A 27,853-nucleotide genomic window follows, 5' to 3' on the forward strand; every position below is an offset into this window, starting at 1 on the left:
TTTACCATATAAAGATCAGAACCTACTTACTGGACAAATGAAGGACCCCTGGCCTTATCTAACCATAGATATTTTCTGTTATCTTTCTTCTTTTTGAGTCTAAGGTTTATTTTTAGGAATGATTATTTACCAAAAAAAAAAAAATAGTTGGTTCTCAGCACACTACGGTTTTGAAATGTGAGTTATGAACCTCTGGTGCAATTTTTTTCTTCACGACTGAAAAAATTAACATGAATGACACAGAATGCAAAGCTTTAGCTGAAAAGTTAGTAGATAATATAACAAATATTCTAAAGTGAGAGGCCCGGGAAGAAGTAAGGAATAATCTCAAAATCTCGTGTTTTCCTTCAAAAGCAAACGCACTGGCTACTTTACGAGGGCAGATTTTTCTTAAGGCAGCCTTCTAAGAGGCAGTGGAACCTTTCCTGGCCCCCGAAAGCTTTCTGTCTTTTGTATACCGAACACCTAATACTGAAAATGTGTTGAAGGAACACGTTCACTTCAGGAATTGCTCACCTCTCCTAACTGAACTTCATGTGAGAAAAGAAAAAAAAAATCAACACACAAGTCCGGAGTGTGCCTGGAAAATAGGAACCTTGCAATCCCTTCTATTATCTGAGCTCCTACAGCAACAAGCAAACCCTGTTTCAAAACTGTGGGCAGTATGATGGAAAGCAACCTGTAGGTTGAATGCTAGCACCGCCTCCCAAGAGCTGTGTTGTTTTGTGACATCCCCAAAAGTTCTGGTAGCACGTTTAGGAAAGGGTATTTGTCCCTGATTCTCAAAAAACCTCGCTGCCCTTTCCTCAGCGCGTCGGAGGAGGGTGGCCTCCTGGTAGGTGATACTCCCCAGCTTTCTGCGTCTAAGGCACTTTTGCATCCTGTCTCGCAGCCATACTTGAGCTGATTACAGAAACTTCCAGCTCTGTCTGTAGAGTTGAGTAAAAAGCACCGTGGAAGGCTAGCTCTACAGGGTCCCTGAAGCCAGGAGAACCTGCAGCTGGCCAGAGGCAACATCAGCGTTCTCCACTGCTGACCACGAAGAGCGCTGCACCGCAGGCTCCGGGAAGGACGCGCTGGGCGAAGCTGCAGGGCGCGCGAGCGGTCGGACGGGGGAGCGAGAGCCAAAGCTTGCGGAGAGCAGCGGAGCGGGCACCGCAGTCCCGGGAGCCGCCTCGGAGGGAGGCTGAGCTCCCAGCTAGAGAAATGTGCGGAAGGCGGAGCGAGGGAGGCGGGGCCTGCGGGAGCTGTGGTCTGGGAGGCGGGGCTATGTAGAAGAAGGCGGGGCTAGAAGGCGTGGTTATATGGGGGCGGGACGTGGGGAAGATTGAACCTACTCGAAGGTAGGCGGAGCTAGTGGTGGAGCCCGAGCTCCAGGGAGGTGAAGCCTGCTCTCCAGAGAGGTGGAGCTAGAGGCGTGGAGGCGGAATCCGAGCCAAAGAGGCGAGGCCCGAGGTGGGGAGGCGGAGCCTGTGCCCCACGGAGGCGGAGTCCTCGGTGGGAGGCGGGCACGGAGGCGGTGCCGGGGCGGGCTGCGCAGGCGTCCCTTGCACCTTGTTGATTAGTCAGTGCCGGGAGCGCTGCTATGGCGTTCCTCGGACCCGCGGCTCCTCCTCACACAGTGCTCGAGGCGGAGGCTAGGAGGGGGCCGAGGAGGAGGAGGCGGGCGGCCGGCCGCCGCAGCTGCAGAGCCAGGGCCAGGGGAGGCGGAGCGGGAGGCGCCGCAGCCAGCCGGACCGCCTGCAGTGCTCCCCTGGCTTGAGGGCGCGGGACGCCAGCCATGCCTCGGTGTGGCCGCTGAAGCCGGGCGCCGGCGTCCCCGCCGCTGTGCCTCGCTGCCAGGCTGCCCGCGGCAGGAGAGCGAAGCCGCCCGCCAGCCAGCGGTGGAGCGGGAGAGGGAGCGCGGGGCCGGGGGAGGCGGGGAAGATGGACCCCGTGCCCTCGTTGGGCTGCAGCCTCAAGGATGTGAAGTGGAGTCCAGTGGCTGTGCCGCTCGACCTGCTGGTCAGCACCTACCGGCTGCCCCAGATCGCGCGGCTGGACAGCGGTGAGTACCGGCGGGGCGCGCGGGTGCCAGGAAGGGTGGGACCGGGGAGGGGGTAGTGTTCGCCCCTAGCCGTCTACTTGGCCTGCGAGGCTGCCGCAGCCCTGGCGCGTTGCTCTTCATTCCCCCCAGCAGCAGCCGCCGCCAGAGAGGTGCAAATCAGAACCTTTGTAGTGCAGTTAATAAGGGCACCTTAAAAAAAAAAATCAACATCGTGGAAACCTGCAGATAGTAACCTTGGACGCAAGAATTACTCAATCTGGGAACCCTGAAGTTATCTTAGGCAACTTTCTGACAAAAATAATTGGGCTCTGGGTGGTATCTTGTTTGGGGTGCTCTCTCCAACCGGCCCGCTCTATGTCTGCCAAGAAGCTGCAGAAAAGCTCCCGGGTGACCCAATGAAAACGATCACGTTTCTTGGAGAGCTTTTATTACAGCTTGTCTATTCTGTTTAACACAACAACGAGTGATTTAGGGTTGTGTGCAGAAAATGCCTTTAGCAGAAGTGATGGTATGCTCACGGTTAATTATTAGCTTAGCGCGCTTCCAGCTTAGAAAAAAATATTTTAAGCCACTAAAACATATTGATTTGCGATCTGAGCTCTGAACCAAGAAATGCCTGTATTTCCTGAAACTGACCACAAGAAAACAGCCAAGAACACCCCCCCCACGCACACACACACACACAGATTATTCTGCACGGTGACATCTGCAAACAAATATGTAGATTGCTACTGTCAGTCAAGTGGACACCTTTATGTTTGAGAGTTGTGACATTGGAGGGGACATTTTAAATGGTGTCTGTTTTTTTACACTGTAACTTCACCGGGTTAGCTTCTTGGGATTTCAAATTGTAGGGAGAAGTTTGCTTTGCTGTAGGGCAGCGGGACCCGGGCTGGCAGCAGGCAGTGTGTAGATAGAGCCTTGGACACACGCAAGTCCGATTAAAACAGGTTTGAGCAGAAGATATCCTTTCTTCCAGCCACAGACACTTGCCTTACTCCTTGCTTTCTAGAGTAAAAGAGTGTTTCACAGGAGACACACAGATGTCCCCGAGGAAGACTTACTCTATTGCTTGTCCGTGGGGTTAGGTTAGACTGGAAACATTGACAAGAGAATTAATATAGAGGAAAGTTGTGAGAGCAGAACAACATTGGTATGCTTGCTGTCCTTGTCTGGTTGGTGGTGGTGGTGGTGGTGGGCACTGGGAATAACCTGGGAGTTTATAAACTAAGAATGAAGTGTACGATGATAATAACTGTTGAATCGAGGTGAGGACAGATGGCATATTGAGGCATTTCTGCTTAGCATGGGGGTGGCGAAGTGTGTTGTGCTTTAATATGTATCTGCAAGTGTGTGTATGGTGTGTGTGTGTGTTTGTGCGTGTGTGTGCACAGTTTCATTTCCTCCTTCCCTGAGCAAAACTGTATGTTTTGGCAGGTTGTGAATCTTTACCTTTCCATTTCCAGACCTTCCCTCATCGCTGCAAACTCTGCCAAAACTTCCTAGCTAGGCAAGAGAGCATTGGTGCATATAGTATGCAAATCACTCAGCCTTCCTCCTAGTCAAAGTGCAAAGAGGCTGTGTATCAGCCTTAGACACAGCTCTTAGTCTCATTATCCACTTTCCTATCCCCGTCCTTCATTAAAAGGAGCTGAATCAGCACGGAGCTCACCCCACACTTCTTTTCAAATTAGGATGTGGGCTGCAAGTCTTAACACTGTGTCCTTTCAAGCCTTGGGATGGATTTTGATTACCATGTGTAATTCTAGTTCTTTATTGTAAATTCCTCTTGCGATTTCCACTTGAGGAGCGCTTCAGCACACCAAAGTCATACTTGTAGCCAGTACTACTGTGTCCCTGGTTATTTATTAACCAATGCCATCTCCTTTTTGTTAGCATAGATTTTAATAGCTGCATAGTATTCTGTGGGAATGGCTATAACATATATCTATCTGGTTCCCTATTGGTGGACATTAAATTGTGTTTATATCTACTCCCTCGTTGATGGGCCTGAAGTTGCTGCTTCTTCTTCTCCTTCTCCTCCTCCTTTTTCTCCTTCTTCTCCTTCTCCCTTTCCTTCTCCCTCTTTAATACCTGTAAATTCTGAGATAATAAGCATTCCTATACATAGGCTTCTTTTGGGGGTGAGAATGTATTCCTACCTTGCCGAAAGCACATGTGAATCCCTTTAAAACTGTGATACACTTGCCATTACTCTCGAGACCAAGGGTTGTACTCATGCAAACATAGGCATTGTGGGAATACCACTGGCCCATATTCTTACTATGGTAGTTTACTCCTTGTTTACTTCTTAGATCTTTGCTAATCTGATGGGATGGGGGACAAGTTATTTTAACAATTTAATTTGGGTAGACTTTAAAAGAGCCAGACCATAGATTCTTTACATTAACAAGTTTCACTGCAGTACTGAGGACAGGTTAAGGGCTTTGCTAGCACAGTTTAAAATGCCCCTGGTAAACTCACAGGCTTTGTAGAGTCCTAATCTGGTGTGTATTTTTTTGCCCAGTTTTAATGCTACGGGAATATTTTAGACATACACAAACACACAAACATCTGCTTAGACAGGAAAAGTAGTAATTTTTACAAATCATTTGCTTTAAAAGAAACCAGAAAGAAATGGAAAGACATGCCACAAGTTGACATTATGCCAAGAGGAAGATAGGGGCCACCTTTAAGCTGTCGTGAAAGAGCGTTGGAAATTGGAGTTGGTCAGTGTTGATCATCGGAGCCTGCTGTATGTAGGCGTGTTTCCACATGTTGCACACATTGTTTCTGCCCCTCAGCAGCCCTGCTTTGAGGATTTAGGGGGCCTGGACTCAGAGAACTTGAGCAATGAAATTCAAAATGAGCAGTGGGGTTTCTAGCAGCTTCTGTGCTGCCCCTTATCACAGGCTCCTGCAGAGAGGCAGTGGGATGGGGCGGGTCTGACTTCTGCTCTAAATAGCCTCACTGTGTCTGAAAGCTTGAGGACCACAAAGTCAGTTTTTAAAGTGGTGTAGGCCCCTGAAGTAAGTGCTGGAGTCATCCATCCTATGCAGATGACTTTCTGCTTCCCAGAGGAGTGGCTGAGAAGGGAAGAAGGGAGCTCATAGAGGGAGAGAGAGGGAGGCTGAAGGAAACAGTGGTGTTTGGGGCTCGCATTTGTATCTGCTCAAATAGCTTCCTTGTAATTTACTATTAAAAAAGTAGTAACTCTACAATATGTAAAGAATTTTCCAATTCTTGCCCGAGACAGGCCAGTTAGATGCATTCAACTTGATATGTTCAATAATGGATTTTTTTTTTGATTGGGTGGTTTTTTTTGTGTGTGTTTGTTTGTTTTTGTTTTTGATTTTTGTGATAGGGTTTTTCTGTAGATTTGCTGCCTATCCTGAAACTAGCTCTTGTAGACCAAGCTGGCAGGCTGGCCTTGAACTCAGAGATCCGCCTGCTGGAATTAAAGGTGTGTGCCACCACCACCCGGCTCAATGATGGAAATTTTAAATTACATTTGTGTGTGTGTGTGTGTGTTTGCACATACATGCCACAGTGCACTGTGTGGACAGAGGACAACTCGTGGGAGTCAGTTCTGTCTTTCCACCATGTGGAGGATGGAACTCAGGTCATCAGACTTGGCAGCAAGTGCCTTTACCTACTGAACCATCTTGCTAGCTTTCCTGTGAAGAAATTTGTCTTTGAGTGGTAAATACAATTGGTGAGACTTCCTGGGTCGTCGTCCCCCCCACAAGTCTTTCTGGGGAACCCAAAAGAAAAGCCTGTATAGTGGTTCTCCCTGGGAGAGTTGACAGGATGGCTGCACTCAGCGAGGCCGACCCCAGGTATTGATTACCTCACTGTCAGGTATTCTAAATGGTTGTAGTCTTGTAAATTCTTTGTAGGATCAGAGTCCACAAATTTATTCAGAACCAGAAATATTAACTCTTGCTCCATTCCAGCAGTCCATGCCTAAAACCAGGTCTGAAGGAGCTGCTCATTTTCAGTGCATCTTGCAGAAGTCCTAGCTCAGAGTTTCCTTTTTACCCCTCCCTGTCCCTCCATCCTCCCTCCCCCTTTTTCCATTCCTTTCTCTCTCTCTCTCTCTCTCTCTCTCTCTCTCTCTCTCTCTCTCTTCCTTAAAGACTGTATGAACTCCTCTGCCCTAAGCACATTTTAAACTCGTTCTTTAAAAGTTTTCATCTTTGCTTTCAATGCAAAGAATGCTTTGTATCTTATAATATTCACTTTTTTTTTTTTTTTTTTTTTTTTTTTTTTTTTTTTTTTTTTGGTTTTTCGAGACAGGGTTTCTCTGTAGCTTTGGAGCCTGTCCTGGAACTAGCTCTTGTAGACCAGGCTGGCCTTGAACTCACAGAGATCCGCCTGCCTCTGCCTCCCGAGTGCTGGGATTAAAGGCGTGCTCCACCACCGCCCGGCCTAATATTCACATTTTAAGAAACATAGTTATTTCAAAAGCTCTAGTAAAATCTATATTTGATCCCAATATTTCATATTTTTTAATCACATTTGTTTTGTGTGTACATGTGTGTGTGTATGCTTGTCCCCTGATATGAGTGTGGAGGTCAGAGGACAGCCTGTAGGCGTTGCTTCTCTCCTTCTACCTGGTAGGCCCCAGGGATCAGGCTTGGCAGCAGGTACCTGTCCCCACAGAGCCAATGGCTTTATTGATCACTTCTGTGACAAGTTCTGAAACAGAAAGAGTAAATTTAAATATAGAATTTTGTACTTTTTTAACCATAACACTTCAGAATTTGAAGATTTCCAGATGACAATAAAATAAAATGAGACAGTGTTATTCTGTGATGGGGCATGCATGGTGTGTGTGTAGAGGTCAGGGGACAGCCGTGTGCTATGGGATTTCTCCTTTCATACTTCTTTATGTCAGCTCTGGGGCTTGAACCAAGGTCATCATGCTTTTGTGGCAAGCACCTTTACTCATCAGAGCTTTTAGTAAAGAAAGGATTAGGGGCTGGGCATATTGTTTAGTGATAGAGTGCTTACCTGGCACACAAGAGGCCCTGGGCTCATTCCCGAGACACCCCTCACAGCATAGACAGAATTTCTTGAGGTACAAAAATTATCACTCAGATATTGAAGACTTTTACCCCTCAATATGCACCAGTATTTCTGTTGTTTCCTTTGCTTATCCTCTTGAGATCTTTGTACCCCTGGCCAGGGTATTTGAGAAAGATCTGGGAGAAAACATCACATATGAGTTACTGGAATTTTGTGGGTAAAGGACCATTGAGGGGTAGGTGAAGAGCAGCTTCCGTCATCACCGATGTGGTCCCCGCAGAAGAGAAGTCCTTCCACTGAAGTCATGGCCCAAGCAGAATGCCTTTTAAATAAGTAGCTCTGTGAGTAGGGAATCTGGAAATACACTGGCCTGTAGTTTTGAGAAAACTTGGAAATAGTTGGATTTACCTTTGACCAGTTTGAAGAATGCTGGTACAAGGATAGTAAAAGGAGGTCAAGGCTTTGTTTTCCAAAAGGAAAAGGAAGTCCAAGGCTGCAGAAAATGATGGAGAGAGGAAAAAAGAAGGTGATATGAGTTGGAGACAGGTAAATAAAACAGCTCTAGTCTCCTGCCTTATTGTATTAGTTACTCTTTCTCCTCTGGAACCCAGTATCGAGCCAGAAGCAACTTAAGGAAGACAGGGTTAACTGTGGCTCACAGTCTGAGGGGTGTTAGTCATCCTGCGAGGAAGGCCTAGTGATGGGGGCATGCGCTGTGGTCGCAGGAGCTTGTGGAAGCTGCTTGCTCACATCCCCGAGATCAAGAAGCAGAGAGAGATTGGAGACATCCAGATGGCGTTCTTCACTTTTGTTTTCAGACTGGATCCCAGCCCCCAGTGTGGTGCCTCCCACATTCAGAGTAAGTCTTTTGCCTATAGCTGATTTTTTCTGGAAAAAAGCTAACATATACACCCCAAGTGTGTCTCAGTAATAAGTCTGGTCATGTTTGTTAATCCAGTCAAGCTGACTATTGAAATTAACTATTGTATTAGCTATGGGGGAAGTCCATTCTGATTCTGTGCCTTGGGGTATTGAGTGGTGGGAACTTGGGTTTAGCATTGTGCTGAGTTGTTCTGTGGCTTTTATCAGTTATGCACCTGGAGACTGTAGAATCAGAAATATGAACAATTAGATCCCCCAGTGGGCTCCAAATGGCTGCTTGCAAATGTCAGAGATCCTTCTAAATCCATGCTCTGCTTTTGAAATTCATGTAAGTTCTGACACAGTGCTCTGTGATTGATGTATGTGTGTGTGTGTGTGTAAAATGTTGCTATGTTAAACTAGCAATGTATAAATATTGCCCCAGAAGGCCTATATACTTATCTAGGGCTTCATTTCTCTCTGGCAGTCTGTATTTCCAATATAGAGGGTGAATATATAAGCTCAGGGATGAAAAAAAATGATGCTAAATGATGTCAAGAACTCTCTTGTACAATCTTGATCAAGTCTCTTCGTTTCTTTCATTTGTAGTTTTTTTCGTGGAAGAAAAATAGACATACCTGCCTCTGATGTGTCTTGTAAATGAGTCTATAATGTTAACTTATATTCTTTAAGACTATACTATGTAATGCCCTGTTATAGATATTAGAATTATAGGAGTGAGAAAAACTTTGGAGCCAGCAGTCTTGTGTAACTGCTTATTTGGGGTGTTAATGTAATAGCATATATGAATTACATGTATATTGCATAATAGCACATATGCATATTTAAGATTGGCATAGAGATGCTTATATGCTTTCAAAGGGAGGCCTCTGCATATATCATTGAGAGTGCAGAAGGAGCAAGAACAATGGATTGTAGTACACTCATACAGGTAGAGGGAGGAACAGAAATGCTTCACTTAGCCTGGTTCCTTCTGTGAATTATAGATACCTAGACATCTGCAGGTTATAAAAAGGACTAAGTCTTCATCAGTGCAAAAGTGTTATAAACTACCTTAAGATTGGGCCAAGAGAGGCTGAAGTCAGGAAGGATTTTTAACTGAATCCAGTCATGTGGTACCAAAGTAATGAGCTGAGGCATTTAAACATTTGAGTGTATGTTTACATGGTTTGGCTATCAGTGGTCTTTTTAGTGCCTATAGTTACTTTTGTATGTAAGGTACATGGTGGGAAAGCCGGTTTCATGTTCTCTCATACACTGTATACTTCTAGGTTTTCCTAGTTCTCCCTTACTCTGATTACTGGCCATGTCTAAAAGTGATGAACTCAGGATGGGAGAGGATGTTGTCTTAGGCAGTGGAAGGTGATAAACATTTAGATCCAAGAGGCGAGGGCAGCCATAACTACTTTAGTGTCTTTGTATTCAAGAACCATGGTTGTTTTGAGAGTCTTACATGAAATGCATTTCCACACTGGCATTGAGAATCTGGGAAAATGCTTCGACTGTTGTGATCGTCTGCATCATCAGTTGAAGAGGGAGTATTTTGGGTCTCTTTCTCTCATTGGCTGCCTTACTAAAATAGCCAGTTCTTGTAGGCCAGCTTGTAAACTCATTTATTTTTGTTGGCTATCCCTGAGGGATCTGTCTTTTCACTTACTAAACCACAGCTCTGGTCTTAACAGGACCCTCAGTCTTTAGTACACCAGCTCCTATGTACAAAATGAAAAGTAACTCCCATTCATGGTTACATATTTTATCATTCTTGAAGAAGATGCAAAATATCTGCTAAAACATTTTACATTTTTAGAGATTAATTCTTTCAAGGAGTATCCCCACATGAAAAGCCTCCCCCACTTCCCGACCCACTTCTACTCTGAAATCCATAAGAATCTTTTCTCCAACTTCAGGTTAAAGTTACCTAGAACTCTTTTTATTATTTCTCAGTTCCTCACACAGACCCCATCCTATGGGAGACTCTGGGGGGAAGCATTTAACAAATGAATGAGCAAATCTCAGTGTTAATAACTGTGTGGCCTTAGACATCTGCAGGCCTGTAATAGCAGTTCATTTTGTCCCATTTGAGGCAGATATTATATTATTAAGTTTATAAATTAGAATCAACCTTCTAGGCAAGCAACAAGAAAAATAAGAAACTCATAGGCCATCATAATTTATAAGATAGTGGTTTATGGAGCTGTTAGTTATAGTATTTTAAGTAAATTCCTTTTAGAAATTGTGACTTATTTTTAGGCTAAATAAAAGTTTACTGACTAAATAAATCAACTGTCATGCTAACATGAAGGTGACTGTCCATGTTGCATGGGGACATGCCTTTGAATTTTAAAACTTTGATGTCATAGTGCTCACGTGATCCCCTTGTTTGTACTAGAATGCTGTAATCCTTGAGACCGGTCATCTCTTACCTCTAGAAAGGCCCAGTGAAGTAACCATCTCTCTAACTACCCAGGATCTCATCATGGACACTAGCAATTTTATTTCTTAGCAAAGCAAACCACTTGGTTTCAATGTGCCACAAGACTATAGTTGCTAATTTGAAGCAGTTGTCTCTTCCTAGAATAGCCATAAAACTGACTGTAGTGTCTTAATCCCAGACAATGAGTTTCCTTTTATGCCCTTGAAGGAGTATTCTGTCATAGGAAAGGAAGGAAAAACAACACTCCCAAGCCCTTTGCAGGACTGTGGATGAATTGCCTTACAATACAGGGCAAGTCATTGTAATTGATTCTGCTAATTGTTAAACCCAGATTGAAGTATTTAAACACCACTTGGGCTTGAATGGCTTAATGGTTGTTTAAAAAGTACCATGTTATTGAATTTAAAATGCAATATGAATTCCTTCCCACTGTGGAGATGTTTGTTATTCTGGGTAACACTGAGCATGCTCTGAGGATTGTTGGGAGTGGGAAAGGTTTAGAGAAGTTGTGTGTGCTGGTTAATTTTCTGAGCTTGATAGAAAGTTTTCTTCAGCCACACGCTTTTATTTTATTTATTAAAGTGATAGTTTCTTTAATAACAAATTTTAAAATGTTAGAAATGAAACATGCTATCTTTCTATCAAGGGACTAGATTTACATATCTCAAATAACAGTCAAGAGTTTGTGTTATTTTGTTGCGTTTGATCATGTCTACTGCCGTTTAGGCAGTACAAACACTTGACTATTGTGGAGGCTGTCATCCATTCATAAAAAGGTTGAAGAATTTCTGAGAAAACCTTTCATGACACATGATCATCTGTCTCTGCAGACGCTGTTTCTTCTGTAAATGATGCTCACTTTCACTTACCTTCTCCTATGTCACCAAACACCAGTGAGAGGGGTCAGAACCAAGGGACTGGCATATGCCCACTCCGCCGTCATTTCTGAGCCTTAGTCTCATGCTCTCAGCTCTTATTTCAGACAGTTTCAGGGTGTTCACATTTAGAAGAATTCAACATTCATTTTTACCTTGGGGCATCCCGCAGAATCAGTCGAACTCCAGGCCCAAGTTAAAAGGCAACCTAATTAGTTGAGAGAGAGGCACATATGCATATGTGAGAGCGAAGTTCCCTAGAAGGTTCAAATTACCTACTTAAAAATAACAAGTAACAGAAAGCTGTATTAACAGGCTGCCCTTATTTTTTTCTGTTTATTTTGGTCCCATGTTTTGGTCAGTTAAGATGGAGTCAGAAGATAGGTTTGGCAGTAACTTCAGAAGCTCATTTATCATAGTTATGTATATCAGTCAAGGTTAATTTCAGTCATGCATCACAAGTTGAAAATTACACACAGACACACACACACACACACCACAGTGACTTACACAACATGGAGAAGCCTATTGGTGTGTTGTCCAGGACTGACATGCCAGGTTCAAAGTTGAAAATTTACACCGTTCCTCTGTCTTTCTGCTTTGCCCGCTGAATTCACTGTCAAGGTGACCTCATGGTTCTGAATGGCTGCTGGAACCGTAAGCTATTTTGTGTGTGGCTCACATAGCAAGAAGGGCCAAGGGGTATGTTCTCGTTCCTTGCCACATCTCACTCACATCTCATTAGTTAGGACTTTGGCACTTTGGCGTGGAAGCGTCTGAAGGCAGAGTTGAAGTCTGACTTGTGACTGAGGGTCCCTATGGCAAGAGATGGGTGCACCGGGCATGAGGGACCGTCTGTTACTCAGAAGAGTTTTAGAGCAGCCGTAGCTCCCTGACATCTCCCTTGTATTTAAGAAGCCTGTTTGCTTGCTTGTTTGTTTGTTGGGGGGTGGTAATTAGGACTTACGCATGCTAGGCAAGTAATCTACCATGAACTATATCCCCAGCTAAGAAACTCGTCATTAGAGCTGAGAATGCTGTACCAAAAGTAGACTTTGAAGAGTTAGCGTCTGTAGGGTCGGTGGCTACAGCACACCCCACCTTATTCTAGGAGAGTTATGTATCTATTAGGATCGGTGGCTACAGCACACCCCACCTTATTCTAGGAGAGTTATGTATTTATTAGGATCGGTGGCTACAGCACACCCCACCTTATTCTAGGAGAGTTATGTATTTATTAGGATCGGTGGCTACAGCACACCCCACCTTATTCTAGGAGAGTTATGTATCTATTAGGATCGGTGGCTACAGCACACCCCACCTTATTCTAGGAGAGTTATGTATTTATTAGGATCGGTGGCTACAGCACACCCCACCTTATTCTAGGAGAGTTATGTATCTATTAGGATCGGTGGCAGAGGCACACCCCACCTTATTCTAGGAGAGTTATGTATCTATTAGGATCGGTGGCTACAGCACACCCCACCTTATTCTAGGAGAGTTATGTATCTATTAGGATCGGTGGCTACAGCACACCCCACCTTATTCTAGGAGAGTTATGTATTTATTAGGGTCGGTGGCTACAGCACACCCCACCTTATTCTAGGAGAGTTATGTATCTATTAGGATCGGTGGCAGAGGCACACCCCACCTTATTCTAGGAGAGTTATGTATTTATTAGGGTCGGTGGCTACAGCACACCCCACCTTATTCTAGGAGAGTTATGTATCTATTAGGATCGGTGGCTACAGCACACCCCACCTTATTCTAGGAGAGTTATGTATTTATTAGGATCGGTGGCTACAGCACACCCCACCTTATTCTAGGAGAGTTATGTATCTATTAGGATCGGTGGCAGAGGCACACCCCACCTTATTCTAGGAGAGTTATGTATCTATTAGGATCGGTGGCTACAGCACACCCCACCTTATTCTAGGAGAGTTATGTATCTATTAGGATCGGTGGCTACAGCACACCCCACCTTATTCTAGGAGAGTTATGTATTTATTAGGGTCGGTGGCTACAGCACACCCCACCTTATTCTAGGAGAGTTATGTATCTATTAGGATCGGTGGCAGAGGCACACCCCACCTTATTCTAGGAGAGTTATGTATTTATTAGGGTCGGTGGCTACAGCACACCCCACCTTATTCTTGCTTCTGCTTGTATACTTTTCACCTTCTCTCTGACTTGATGCACTCGTGGGATTAGCTGTATAATATTTGAGAGACGTTCCCCCTATTCTGGTCCCTTGGCCAGAAAGACGTGACAGTTGTAATTAAAACAGTATTTTCTATTTTCATTGTTACAGGGAATTTGGAAAATATAGAAAAAGAGGGCAGAGTGAATATTGGCTTTAAACTCAGAGATCATATTGATTGTTAGATAACAACTGGTATTAGACAGATATGTAAGACAGATGTGGAATGTAGGAAAATACATGTAAATGTGGGACCAGCCTGTACATCACTCAGAATTGCACACTGCTGCACTATACTTCATTATTTCTGAAGGTAGGATTATTAACATTAGTGGACTTGTGCCTTGCCAGTAAATCATCATTAGCTTTTTTCACCATTTTCCTGCTGTAAGACATGCCTTTTGAGTGTGCTGTTTTTGAGAACATTTTTGTATTTATGTTGGTCAGTTTCTTATCATATTATTCTTTGAGGCTCCCAGAAGCTAAAGTGTTGCTTTTAGATTGTGAGGTGTTGGTAAATCACAGCTAGGAATGTTTAGACCCGTGGTTCCCAACCTTCCCAATGCTTTCACCTTTTCATACAGTTCCTCAAGTTATAATGACCACCAACCAAATAGTTATTTTCATTGCTACTTCATAACTGTGATTTTGCTACTGTTATGGATCATAATGTAAAATATCTGATTTGCTGGCTATCTGATGTGACTTCCAAAAGGGGGCTGTGACCCACAGGTTGAGAACCACTGGTTGAGTCCATGATAAGTAAACCTGTCACTTTGTATGTCATTTCTTATTCTCTGCTAATTTAGATAATTTTAAAAAAATCATTCTTTTTCTCATTTGTATTAGTGTTTCTTTGGTTACAGTTAAATTAGCTTCAATAATAAATTTTTATGTGAATTTCCTGAGATTTTTATTCAATTAAAAAATTTTTGCAAAGATCTTGTGATCACAATAGCAAAAATCTTAATGCGCTTTATGTTGTTTTCTATGGAGTATTTATGGATAATCTCAAGTTTATCAGAAGTTAATCACTTTCTAAATTTTCTTTCCGTTTTTCTTTTACTGTTAAATAGTCGTTACCTCTGTTTTTGTAATTGAGTAGTTGTGATTATTTAAAAATACCGCATGCCTTCTTTTTTGCATGTAATCCGTAACATGCCCAAAGTGGTATGTGGGCCAGCTGGGTGAGCCAGAACATGGTTCCAGCGTGTTACAGCCATGAGTATAAGCACTGGTACTGCAGGATGAATGATAGCATTTCACAGGGCACTTCAAGACGTGGAGATGAGCAAATGCAAGAGCTTGAATGTCATTGTCTTCTGGTGAACATCTGTGCAAACGCTGTCTTCACCATACTGTCTGTGGAGAAGGGAGTCAGGAAAGCCTGGCTCAGGTCTCTCAGCCAGTGATTGACAGAAAATAAAATATTGTCTCAGTCTGCCAACTTTGCACTGAAGGGCTTTACGAGCAGCTGTATCTATCAGCGTGGAGAGGTGACAGTTTTGAAAGAGAATCCTTTATTGCCAGAGGAAAAGCCTCAAATTCACTACATCGCAGATGAGGAAGCTCATCCCAGCCTTCTGTGTCTCTCCTTTTGTTCTCCCTTCCGTCCTCACCCTTTGGTCTTCTTAGACTCAGCTGGAAGAGAGTAATCTGAGTAGCTTATGCACAGTTCAGTACTCTGATATCAAAGGAGTTGCAGGTTAAGCAGGGCCTAGAGAGTAGTGCGGAAGGCTATGTATGCACTGAGCACTGACCTTCACCTAGCTTATTTCATCCTTTACATCAGGCCTTCCTACCCTTGAAACCTTGCCTGCCCATTTGTCTTAGTCATTGTCATTGCTGTGAAGAGACATCATGATCAAGGCAGCTCTCATGAACGAAAACATTTAATTGGGGCTTTGCTCCCAGTTTCAGAGAGTTAGTCTGTTATGATCATGGTGGGGAGCATGGCAGCAGGCAGGCGTGGTGTTGGAGAAGTATCGTGAACTGCATCCTGATCTACAAGCAGAGCGAGACTCTGAGCTTGGCATAGGCTTTTGAAAGCCCACCCCCAGGGACACACTTCCTCCAACAAGGCCACACCTCCTAATTCTTCTAATCCTTTCAAATAGTGCCACTCGCTGGTGACTAAGCATTCAAATATATCTATGGGACCATTCTTATTCAAACCAGCAGATTGTAATCTACTTAAAACAATCCAATGTGTGTTCTTCATACTTGCTCTGCATTCACCCTGTGTCACAATTTACCCAGACACGTACACAGTTCTGTCACTGTTTAGTAAAAGTTGAGCACTAGGGTTAAAAGTGTGCACCACCACACCCGGCTTCATTCTCTTTGATAGGAAATCCTGGTAATTAGCTCTCCAAACCCCCTTGTCACTGATTTCACAGTTTTCCAGAATATTCTAGCTTGTGTCTGCTCCTCTCTACCACCTCTCATATCATTGTCTTCCCAAGTGTTATGATGTCACCATCGAGCAACAAAGTTTGGGGTGGGGGGGGAAGAATGGGTCTCACATCAGATTCAAAGCCCAGATGATAGAGTGGGTTTGACTTAATGAGGGCTGATAAGATGAAGTCCGAGAAGTCCTGCACAATTCTTGCTCTGTCACATTCTCGTGTGGGAATACCACTTCCCCAAAGCTGTGTCAGCCTTAGTTTAAGATGTTCTTAACAGCTAAATGGATGTAAGTGAAATAAGGTCTTATTGTTACATACATACATAAACTTCTCCTCTTTGAATCAACATGTGTGTGTGTGGGGGGTGCATACAAAGCATGGTGTGTGCATATGGAGGACAGAGGACACTTGTAGGAATCTGTTCTCTCACTTTTTTGTGAGGGTCCCGGGGAATGAACTCAGATCATCAAGCTTGACAGCAAGGGCCTTCAACCACTAAAGTCATTTCACCTCCCTTCCTGATAGGATCTGTATTCTCTGGGGACATTTTCATTCACACTTATTGTATCTACTGACCGTGTATTATTCCATTTAACAGATTTTAACTTTTACACAGATAGACATCCTTAATCCTGATTAAGAAAATCCACCCAGAAACATAGATTGCGTGTGTAGTCTTTTAGATGGTTTAGGAAGGTTTGAAATTTTCAAATATGTCTTCAGTCCATCTGGAATTAATTTTTGCATATGATGTAAGATTTCTATTTTCTTACAGGCTGTTGTTATGTGAGCCTAGTTATTAAAAAAATCTGTTTACCCACTGATATGAACTATCTTTGTTGAATTTATTTTGCTTTTTAACAGTAGGAAAACACACTTGAGCCGCACCTGTCTTTCAGAGATTACCATGGGCTGTGTTCCAGGAACATAAAAGGTTAATGAGATCTGAAAACAATCTCTTAATTCCCTGAAGAAAAGTCGTAGAAGACCTGTCTCTCTAGTATTGACGTATTCTTCTCATCCAGTGGCCATGGGAGATCCAATATTTGTTTGTGCAAAGAAAAATTAAATTCCTTTTGAAGCAGGGCTGCCCTGGTGAGGTCTGGAAGCGATAGGAACTTGTTAAACGCCGTCTGGAAGCAGAGTCCAGATGCTTTGGCAGTAGGCTTTCCCTAGGGACGAGTTTGTTTTACATTGATTCTCTACTAAGCTGCTCTGTGTGTGTGTGTGAGTGTGTGTACGTACGTGTGTGTGTGTGTGTAAGAGGAAGGGATGTGGGAAGAACCAATTTAAGAGGAGGTTTACAAGTTGTACTCACTTTTAGATTCTATAATTAAGTGTGTAGTTCTCTTATTTTCGGTACAAACAAGGGGCACACTATTCTCAGTGTGTATGCATCTACTTCCCTCAGACTCCATAGTGACCTACTTCTGTCCATTTTGAAAGACTTAAGTTTCTCTTACATTTTATCTCTCCCAAAAATAATTGTTAGCATTGTCTTCCTAATTCCTTTAAATCACTCTTGCAGAGGCCAGAATTAAACCTTTTTAGAAGAGATATAGAACAATGTGGGCCTCATAACTCAGGTTTAAAATTCATAGTGTTTGCATAAATAATGAAAGGGAACTCAGTGTTCTATGAAACTTTGTTTATTGCATGTGTCTTGTGCAAAATTTCAGCAGAGCCACAACTCTGAATTTCCTGAGGAAATTTATAAAGCTGGAATAGTGTGTGTTTAAATATTTTATTCCATTCTAGATTTGTATTCGGCTGTGGGCAAAGATCCAAGCTTCCCATCTATCACAGGTTGCACAGGGACTAGTGTTGATGTCTCACTTGGTAGATCGAAATCCAGGTGAATGGCTCTATTTCAGGCTCGTTGAGATCATATGATGTGTACACACGTGCACACACTTCATTCTTCACACTGCAGTCTTCTAGCAGGTTCTGGGCAAGGAAAACATCTCAACTCCAGAACCTCTTCCTTCCTGCCAGAGCTCTAAGTTCTGCTAATTTAGAGACCTTTAAAACTTTTCCATGTATATATGTTCCTTGTATGTGGGTGGTCCTGGGTTACATAAGTCATGTTCATACAAATGTACATTCTAGAGTTTTTCTAAGGCCCTGATTTTTTTCACACTCAATTCTCAAAGTCATCTAGTAGCTGAGATTATTTATGTGTATTGGCCTAATAGAAAGAAATTGGATAGATAAAGACAATGTAGTGTTGAAATTTCACAGGTGGATCATTGATATTTGTCTAAACTATTTCATCAAAAGCTGTTTACATTTTTCAGTGCGTTGTGAGAGAATATTCCAAAACAGATACTAATACATTCATTGATTCTAAAATGCATGTTTTAATTAGAATGTGCTTTATCATTAATGGTGTGGCATAGTTGAATCAGTGGTGTTTGTTCTTAGTTGTTGTAAAATGATGATTATCGTACATGACAGATGTTGACATCCCAGATGGCATGAATTATGGCCATTCTATAGATTGTCTTTCAGACAAGTTATGCAGTGTTGAGAGCAAACATATGAAACAAGGAGTGAATGCCCCAGTAACGGGCAGGATATAATCCAAGCTGAAGTCAAGGAGCAATCCCCCAGAGCCCCTCTTAAAGGCTTAGTCCTCATCATGGTGCTGTAAGGAGATCATGGGAACTTTGAAAGGTAGGCATTAATGAAGATACTTTTGGTCACTGTGCTGTGCCATTGAGCGGAGTAGAGGGACCTCGTCTCCTTTCCCTCCTTTTTGCTTCCTGGCTACAAAGTCATGTTTTTATGCCATGATGTACTGCTGCTGCCTGGCCATGGGCCCCAGAGTAATAGAGGAACCGACAGAGTAGACCCTCCAAAGTTATAAACAAATATAGATTTTTCTTATAGGCTCTTTTCTTATTTTTTTTTTATGCTTTTTGGTTTTATAAGAGAGTTTCCCAGCAAAGCTCTGGCTGTCCTGGAACTCACTCTGTAGTCCAGGCTGGCTTCAAACTCAGAGATTCTCCTTGCTTCTGCCTCCCCAGTGCTGGAATTAAAGGCATGCACCACCAGCACCTGGCGTAAGTTGATTATTTCAAATAAATATCTTTATAGTAACAGAAAGATAACTAAGAAGAAAACTGTTAGGACGTGTGTGTGTGTGTGTGTGTGTACGCGCACGCGTGTATGCCTGCACATGTGTGTATTACATCTGTGTGTGGAGGTCAGAGGACAGCTCTTGGGAGCTGATTTTCTCATGCTAACTTATGGGATCCAGGTATCAAACTCAAGTGCTCAGGCCTGTGCACAAATATCCCTCCCCTCAGAACTGTCTCACCACCCCAAGGCCTCCTTTTGTGGTCTAGTATATGATACACACAAGCATACTAACAAAGTAGTGCATTAAATGATGCTCACCCCATCCTAAGTGACAAGGCTATGTCTAATCCCTTTTTATGTTATGTTTCTTAGATAAAGTCTTTGCAGATGTATTTGACAATCCTGAAGTGAAGGTACCACCTGATTGGAATGTAAAACCATAGGAAACATCCTTCTAAGAGGAGGGAGGAGAGCTTAGAGAGATTTGGAATGGAGTAGCCGTGGGATCATGGAGACAGAAAGAAGCTGGAGAGAAGGTTATATAAGTCAAGATTTACTTGGTACCATTAGAAGTGAGATGAGGCAGAAAACAGAAGTAGAAACTTCATAGGAGTGTGGTCCTGCTCAGTAATTAATTTGGGGCTTGGCCCCCAGAATGGGGAAGGAATAAATCTGTTGTTTTAGACTACCCAGTTCATTTTAATTTACTATAGCATTCATGGGATACTGCTGGGCCTACATGTACACACAAGCATATGGACACACACGAGTTTTGCTGACCTATAGTTAAGTAAAATGCTAGGATTTTAAAAATAGAAGTTGTAAATATAGACTTTACCCTAACATCCATCAATAGGATGTGTGAGTGGGAGTATGGTATGTGGTTTACACAGTGCTATTCATTTACAAACTATAGCTCACAAGCCCTGCTATCGGATACACACAGTACCAAGAGCTAGGAGCACAAAGATAAATAAATGTCGACCCAATCTTCCAGAGGCTCACAGGCCCACTGGGTAGGTAGATTCCTAGACAGTTAAATGTTAACTTGCGATAGGCAGAGATGGAACCTCATCTCAGAGATCAGTTAATTTTGCCAGGGACTCTTGAGCAGCTTCTCAGAAAGCGTCGTTTGACCAGTGAGCTAGTCAGTGAAGTATGAATAGAATTTTGCCCTGTTTAGAACAGGCATAATTGTATTTCTGACAGAGGTTCAGAACAGCCGAAATGCAGGCATCTGAGAGAGGAAATGAAGCCCTAAAGACAAGCTGGAAAGAGACTTGGAAGAGCTCTTACATACTGAAGTTTGCCTGTCACCTGTGGCTGCACTGGTAGCCCTTAATCCCGGGCTCCCTTCCAAAGCACATGTGACAGTGAATACACTAGAGTCCCTAACTATGATGACTTCTTTGCCAAAACTACAAATAATACAGTGATCCATATTATAAAGACTAGGTAAGCCACACAGGTCGGAAACAAGTTACCAAACGGAGCTGAAAACCTTTAAAGGGCCACAGTGTAGCAGGTATCTAGATTAATTTTTTTTTAAAATAAGGATCGCTTTCATTATTTTGGAAGATCATTTAGAACAGTAAAAGGTCGGCGTAAGAAAGAATATAATCTTCAAGAATATTTCTCAAAAAATCAAACATTCTCTCAAAATCAAAATAGGATTATGTAGCCAAGAAACAAAGCATCCATTAGCCCAAGCCTGGTGTGGAGAAATGTGCAAGGGGATGGCACCGACTTGTAGCTGAGGTCTGCAGCATAGGTGATTGGCTGCGAGGAGAAGTGGGAGCTCTAGCTAGGCCCGAGGTTACTGGCTTTGGTGCCAGTACTGTATCAAAGGTGACCACTCCCCCAAAAGCAGGTGGCTGCTGAGTGTTAGTGACAGACAGCTCCAAAATCGCACTTTTCAAACAGAAAAGGTCAGGCTGTGGATCCAAGTGTGGAAAAGTAAAGCATGTGGTAGCTTGTGCCACGCCCAGGTCAGTCCCTAAGCATTCACATAACTGAATACAAATTAAAGGTTACAGTAGCACAAGTTTATGTATGCCTCACAAATTGACAACTCCACAGCCTCTTCCTTTCCTCATCCCACTGTGGGTCCCAGGTTTGGAGTTCTCAGAAGTGTGTGTCCACATTGTTGAAGCAGGAGAATAGTAGGCATGTCTCCCGTAAAGCCTCTGCGCATCACGTACCTCAGGTCACTGTTACATGCCATTGTTAGTGAACTGGCCACACACGCTTAGCTTTCAAGATCCATGCCATCTTTGCATGTGTCAAGAAGGACTCTAGTGTTGGTTATGGTGGGAGATATGGGAAGACAGCATGATTATCTGCAGGCATGCGGGAGTATTTTAGGGAAGTTGTGTTTCAGAGTTGGGGAGTTTGCATCTTGAGAGACCAGGGCAAGAGAAACAGAAATAGGAGCTTGAATGCAGTGGTCATAAATCAAGTGAACGTAATAACAGGTGAGAATAGAGCCAGTTCAGAGGTGGGAAAAGCCCAAGGTTGATAAACTTGTGGAGACAGATGTTGTGACCCTGAAACCCTGTATGCTTTGTAGCAGCTGGCTATAACTTTTACATTTTATCTAGTGGTTGCCATAGGGTTGGATGAATCACTTAAACAGAATGTGGCTTTTGTAGACTTTCAAATTGCTGACTGGTGTTCGGTGATTTAAAGGGTGTCTTTAGATTTTGCAGGAAGCTCTCCACAGTTTTTCAGCCCAGCAAGAGAGATGATACCTTGCAAAGGGTATCTACTGTCAGATGGAACGGAAGAAGGCTAGTTATATGTCGATTGATACCAAGATCACTGAGTGAGTACTCAGAAAATTTGAATGCCTTCATTTTCTTTCCTGTCTGCCTCAGACAGCGAGATAGGCTTATCCTTGCTGTAACGATGTTCTTTTTATAGCTTCAATTACTGGCAAAGGGAGGTAGTTAATAGCAGTTTTCCCCATAGACTGGGGTTCAGACATAAGACTTGCATTTCCTATTCTCCATTCTCTCGAAAGGTTCTTACACATTTGCCTGCTGACCTCCATAGGGGGTCTACACTAGAGTACTCACTTTTGAAATGTTTTGTGTATACACATGTAATTAATTACTCTCACTAAGTCAATTCTCCTTTCTTCAAAATTGTATATTTATCAGAAAAATGAAGAAATAGTCTGGCCCTGCTGCACTCTCCCAATCTTTCTTCCTGAGACAGGTTCTCATGTATTGTGTAGCCCAAACTAGCCCGAAACTCACTCACTATGTCCAGGATGACTGCAGGCTCCTGATCCTGTTTAATGTGATGTCAGGGATTCAATTCAGGGCTTCCTACATGTTAGACAAGCACTCTAGCAGCTGAGCCACATCCCGAGCCCATCATTATCTTTTAATGGAAAGTTTGAGGCATTGTGATAGCAGTAATGATGGTAAAATGACAATTCCAGCCTTCACAGTTGGAGCAATCAATGTTTCATTAACTTTCCACTTTCTGATAGCACTATGAGTGACTGAAAGAAGTTTAAGTAGGAAGCTAGCTTTTACTTTTTGTGCATATAGGTGATATATATGCATATATCATATATATGCATCATATGTGTAACACATTATATGCGTCATATATGTGCATCATATACACACACACATACACACCCCAAGATGGAATAATTATACATCCATAAAAAAAGGGACATTCAACAAACGATTCACATGAACACAAAACAAGAAAATCGGTGTTAAATTCTATTACATTGAACTTTATAGTTACCACGCCGATCTTTCCAGAAGGCAAACTGGAAGCAGAATTATAGAAAGTACAAAATTAGCTTCAGTCCAGTCTTTAGAATAGATCAACATGCAGTGAGAAAGGAATAATACCACCTGCTTTGTTAACCATTTGTCTTCATTACATGTAATTAAAACTTAATCTCAATATTGCCATTTTCCTACAGTTTAATTGTGATTCATTATGAATAGGATATGTACAAACAATTCACCTTTAATACTTGCTGGCAAGTGTATCAGCTTGCTCCAGCTTGCAAAGGGAAGAGTGGGAGGATGAGGCCAGGTTCCTAACATTGCCCTGCCAACATGTAACCTCACGTGCTTATTTATGGAGCTGTTGGCTAACTGGACACTAATTTCTGTTCTCAGAATTGGCCCATCATGGCCCACAGAAATCCTGATACTGACACAGAGATGTTAATTGAGTGCTAATTAATGTGTTTACATTATTAAAAAACTACCACTAGCTTGAGAACATAAGCTTTTACCTTCTTGACAGGAGCACAGAAAACTGTGAAACACAACAGTTGTGTGCTCTCCAAGTGGGCTAAGGCACTGGTGTTCACACCTGTGTAATAATTAGAGTTCACATTTATCCAGGACTAATTACGGTGCTGGCCATTGTTCAGTTATATACGTGATCTCAGTTGCTTGGAATAGCCCTGACATGGGACAGATTTGCAGGTCATGGAGCTGGGAAGTGCAGTCAGTGGCTGGAGGCCTTGAGACCGCAAACACAGTTGCAGCCTGCCTCTCCTAGTTCTCACGCTGGCCAGCATTCCTCCCTGTTTGTGTTGCACTTTGCAAAATGAGACAATTTGTTGTTGATTGTCTTTATGAGAAACTGAACCTTTCTAGGCAAAAGTACCGAAAATAGGTCTGCCTCAGTAACCAGTGGGAAGCACCGTGAGAGTTCTGAAGAACGCTTTTCAGAGGACAGGAGCTGGAGTGACCCCAGTGTTTGGGATATTTGTGTCCTCCCACCCGTGCCTCCCAACAGCAGGACTAAATGGTAGCATCTAAGGCCAAGATAATAAAGAAGTGGGAGGTGGCCCATAACAATACTAATAATTTTCAGTTTTTGTTCTTGGCTTTTAAAACACACATTCCCAAATTGCCTTCAGTGGTCCGTGTGTTTGCGTGCATTTGTATTGTCTACGCAGATATCCGTAAGTACAGGGATAGCTGTCACTTACCATGAGATGTGACTTGAAGGAATGCTCGCCTTCTTTCCAGTGAGCCCTTCCCTCTGGTCTCTTGTATCATAGCTCATGCCCGTAGTCAGGGGGGCAGTGTTCTTTATGCACCAGGAGGAAGGAGCAACCGCTGTGGAAACCAAGCAGAAACAAGCTGCAGGGGTGACGAGAACACTGATGTGTCATGAACAGGCGTGTGATCACACTTAGCTTCCAGTTTTAATAATCAATGGACTCCTGCTGTCCAAAACACAGCAGGATCGGACCAGTTTTGCGTTGTTATGACATTAGTGGTGATTCTTGCCTGACTATTTCAAGGTGTAAGAAAAGAGGTGGACGTCCGAACTCTTCACATAATGTTAAAGTGTCCATAGATAGACTTACACTCCTGTCTGAGCCCAGAGTGTTCTGAGGGATGTGGATAGCACCTCATGATGGGGCAAACCTCCATACCGTGCATGTTACTGAGAATGGAAAGGCTTACCTCATGCATCTTTACTTCCTTGTTTTACACTGAAGTCTTTAGTTTGTGAGATAGCATCCGCGGAATAGTGACATTATTGTTGTATGTGTGCCGGGTGGTGGTGTTAGCAGTGCCCTGTGACAGGACTGCTATAGCAAGCTTCTCAGAACTGGAAATGTTCACAGCAGTTCACACCAATCTGACCTCACTTTGCTTAAGTACGCTCCTACCAAATAGCGATGAGTTTGTCCTAAGCCTGAGGTCGGCACCTGGGCGCCCCAGGCTCACTCTGGCCTGCGACGGTCTAAGTAGTGGCCAGCGTTTTACTAGAAGACTGCGTACTCATGCACATACTTTCTCAGTTGCTTTTGAACTACTATCACAGGCGTGAATAGAAATTGCATAGTCTAGTGACCGAGTCCACCAAGCCTAAAATCTTTACCATCCGCTCACTTGAAAGAACAAATTGACCAACTCTCATCTTGTTCTTAACTACTTAACCACTTGTTCTTATCTACTTAACTTTAGTGTTCGTTTATATGGATGGTGGTTACATGTCGGCAGGTATTGCGAGACTGACAGGCTTGTATATGAGTCTCATGCTTGCTCATTTAATAGATGATGGGTATGGAACAAAAGAGATCCTAAAATCGGCCCACTTAGGAATACAGTGTGACAATCCCTTATTATCTATGTCACTGTTATCTATGTGTGAAATGGCATAATTTCACAGGCCAGGCTTTTACATACCCTCTCATGAGATAACTAGATGAGACAAACTAAATTCTTGAATAAAATACCACAGAGCATAGAACCAAAGAGCCAGAGGCATCTCATTTGACAAAGCAAATCATGAAATTCTTCAGGTTTTCTATGTTTTCATTAATGTGACTGAGAACTGTGGAAATCAATTGAAAGAATGGTCACAGTGGAGAAGGCAGGTGGGAGGAACAAAGAAATATAAGGCCCCCACCTACAAGAAATGTTGAAATTTGAGTTGGAGTGCTGAAGCCACAGTCTGTAGGTCCTGAAGAATAGAGTTGAGAGCAAGGCCATGGCTAACCACCTGAAGTCCATTGCCAGGACTGTTGTGGTTCCGGAGAGGAATGTGGAAGGTGCATACAGGACCCTGAACAGAGTCCTCACTAGTGATGGGCTTACTGAAGCCATAAAGCGATGGTGCTTCTATGAGAAGCCCTGCCGTGCCAGCGGGAGAGCTGTGAAACATGCCATGGATCTACCACATGGAAATGGCTCCAAAGATTAACTTTGTGATGCGAAAGAACCGGGCAGACCCCTGGCAGGGCTGCTAAGCCTGTGGATAGAAGGCCCAAGTTAGCTCTGTGTCCAACTCTTCTTATCCAACCCCAATCTCTGTTAACGTTCATTACAATAAACTCAATCTGTCTCTCATACACACAGGAAATGTTGACATTTACTGTTAGAGTTACATCATTTTCACAACTGTTGCAGACTTAGAAGATTGAATCTGTAGCCGTTGTGAAAGGTAGTTCTTCAGCATTTTTCTGTGCCATAAAACAAGTAGGTTAAGCTTTATAGATGCCATTGGTCCATTGGTGAGAGAGAAAATTGATAGGCTGCCGCTCCCGCATTGAGGGGTGTGTAGCTCGGTGTTGGACACTCCATTTAAGGGTATGCTTAAGACCATGGGGCTTATTTTACAGTGGGGGTGGGGGGATGGAGGGGTGGGGGGGAGGAGAAGAGGTGGAAAGAGAGGGGAGGAGGAGGACCAGGGAAGGAGGAGGGAGGATATTTTGCAATTTAAAGGCTTGTTTTTCAGTAAAGTCAAGGAAATTTGCATACAATCTGAGGTGAAGAATCTTATACCATAGGGTTAAGGATCACACATTTGATGAGTGGCTTTATTAATAGGTTTTTAAATATGCAAAAGAAAAATTCAAAACTCGAGAATTTCGTTGAATTCTGATGTGGTGTAGAAAACTGTTGTTTCTTAAAGTTATCTGTATTAAATTCCAACCTGAAAGAAATTCTGAAATTTGGTAACAGATATTCTCATTCAGAGTCTTTGGCGGAAGCCACTCTCTAGTGAGCGTAAATCAGGTGGTGGTGGTTGCATTGTGGGTGTTCGTCTAGGAACAGCAAAGTTGCCTGTCATTGTGTTCTTTGTGTGGACAGTGTAGCCAGGCTATTGACAGCTGTGACAGTTGAGCCATGAGAAGACAAGGACAGAAAACAGCCTGTAACAAGCCGGTGCTGCTCACTCCGGACAGCGCGTGGGAACACTCAGCAGGGCTAGACGGCTGTGTCTGCGCTTACACACACAGTTTCATCATCTTAGTGGCTTGGGAATTTAATCTCTGCTTTTATACCTCGAATCCCCAGAGGAATTGCAGGAGGTTGGGGAGAAGCGTCAGTGGGCGCAATGATCATCATCAGCTTAGGAAGCCTCATACACGCCATGTTCTGACTCCACAGTTGACAGCAGTGTGGGAAGCAGGAAACTGGAGCATTGTGCTTCTGTTTTCCCATTTCTGTTTGCTCGGGAGGTTGTTATTTTGAACCATTCAGGTGTGAATTCCAGCCCTCATTCTCTCTGGTCACTGTGTGTGAACCTGGAAAGTTAAGAAACTTCTCTAAGCTTCCCTCCTTTCCTGGAAGTCTCAGCATCCCGTTTTGTCCAGGATTACCCTGTGGTGCCCGTGGGATTGCGTGTGGTCCCCTTTCCCACTCAGAGCACCCTCGTAGGGCTGGAGAGATGACTCAGCAGGTAAAACGTTGAAGTCTGCATCCCTAGAACCCATGTGAAAGCCAGAGAAGTTGTTGGCACATGTAATTCCAACACTCTGGAGGCAGGGACAAGGGTTCCTGGGCGGGATGGCTGCCTAACTTCCCAGAGTCAACGGTGAGCTCCAGGTTCACCAAGAGCCCCTGCCTCAGTAAAGTAGAGAACGGCTGAGGGAGATACTTGACATTGGAGTCAGATGTACACAACACACACAGGCACACACATGCATATGCCTCTGCACAAACACATGTGAACATACATACCAAATAGACACATGCAAGAGCTAGTGTCCTGGAACTGGCAACACATGGGCATTCTGTTGACTGGAGATGGTACCTCCATCCTCCTCAGGTTGCAGTGAGGAAATTAAATATCATAAAAACGAGCAACACAACTATGCTTACATTTCCTGGTGTTCATGGCTCTGCTACTGAAATAATGTGAGGGTAATTTTATTCTATTATTGCCTCACTGAACATTTTTGATAGGTGAATTTAAGTTAATACCAAATGACCTGGTTCTGAGATTATTATACATCTAATTAAATGTTTGCGATTTAAGCATTCAAACTTTTTAGACTGTGGACATAATTTGTCCCTGACAGTAAGATGATTCAGTTTAGACTCCTACAAAACAAGTGAATTTTATACACACAATTTTAGCTGTTTAGTCTAGAAGTCT

At 43.3% G+C, this 27,853-nt stretch overlaps 1 protein-coding gene and 1 pseudogene across 2 annotated transcripts in view; both read left to right on the top strand.

Annotated features, from left to right (window-relative positions):
* Nucleotides 1-1,836: 1,836 nt before the first annotated feature.
* Garem1 (GRB2 associated regulator of MAPK1 subtype 1) overlaps nt 1,837-27,853 on the top strand; it is a 177,187-nt gene continuing 151,170 nt past the window's right edge. For both annotated transcript variants that reach the window (XM_057788866.1, XM_057788867.1), the window contains exon 1: nt 1,837-2,047. In XM_057788866.1, the coding sequence (XP_057644849.1) occupies nt 1,927-2,047 (121 nt within the window). In that variant the 5' untranslated portion in view covers nt 1,837-1,926. The remainder of the gene's footprint in view (nt 2,048-27,853) is intronic.
* LOC130886764 (28S ribosomal protein S21, mitochondrial-like) lies at nt 25,460-25,718 on the top strand (annotated as a pseudogene).

The sequence above is a fragment of the Chionomys nivalis genome, chromosome 14 (assembly GCF_950005125.1).
Source record: "Chionomys nivalis chromosome 14, mChiNiv1.1, whole genome shotgun sequence".
NCBI lineage: Eukaryota > Metazoa > Chordata > Mammalia > Rodentia > Cricetidae > Chionomys > Chionomys nivalis.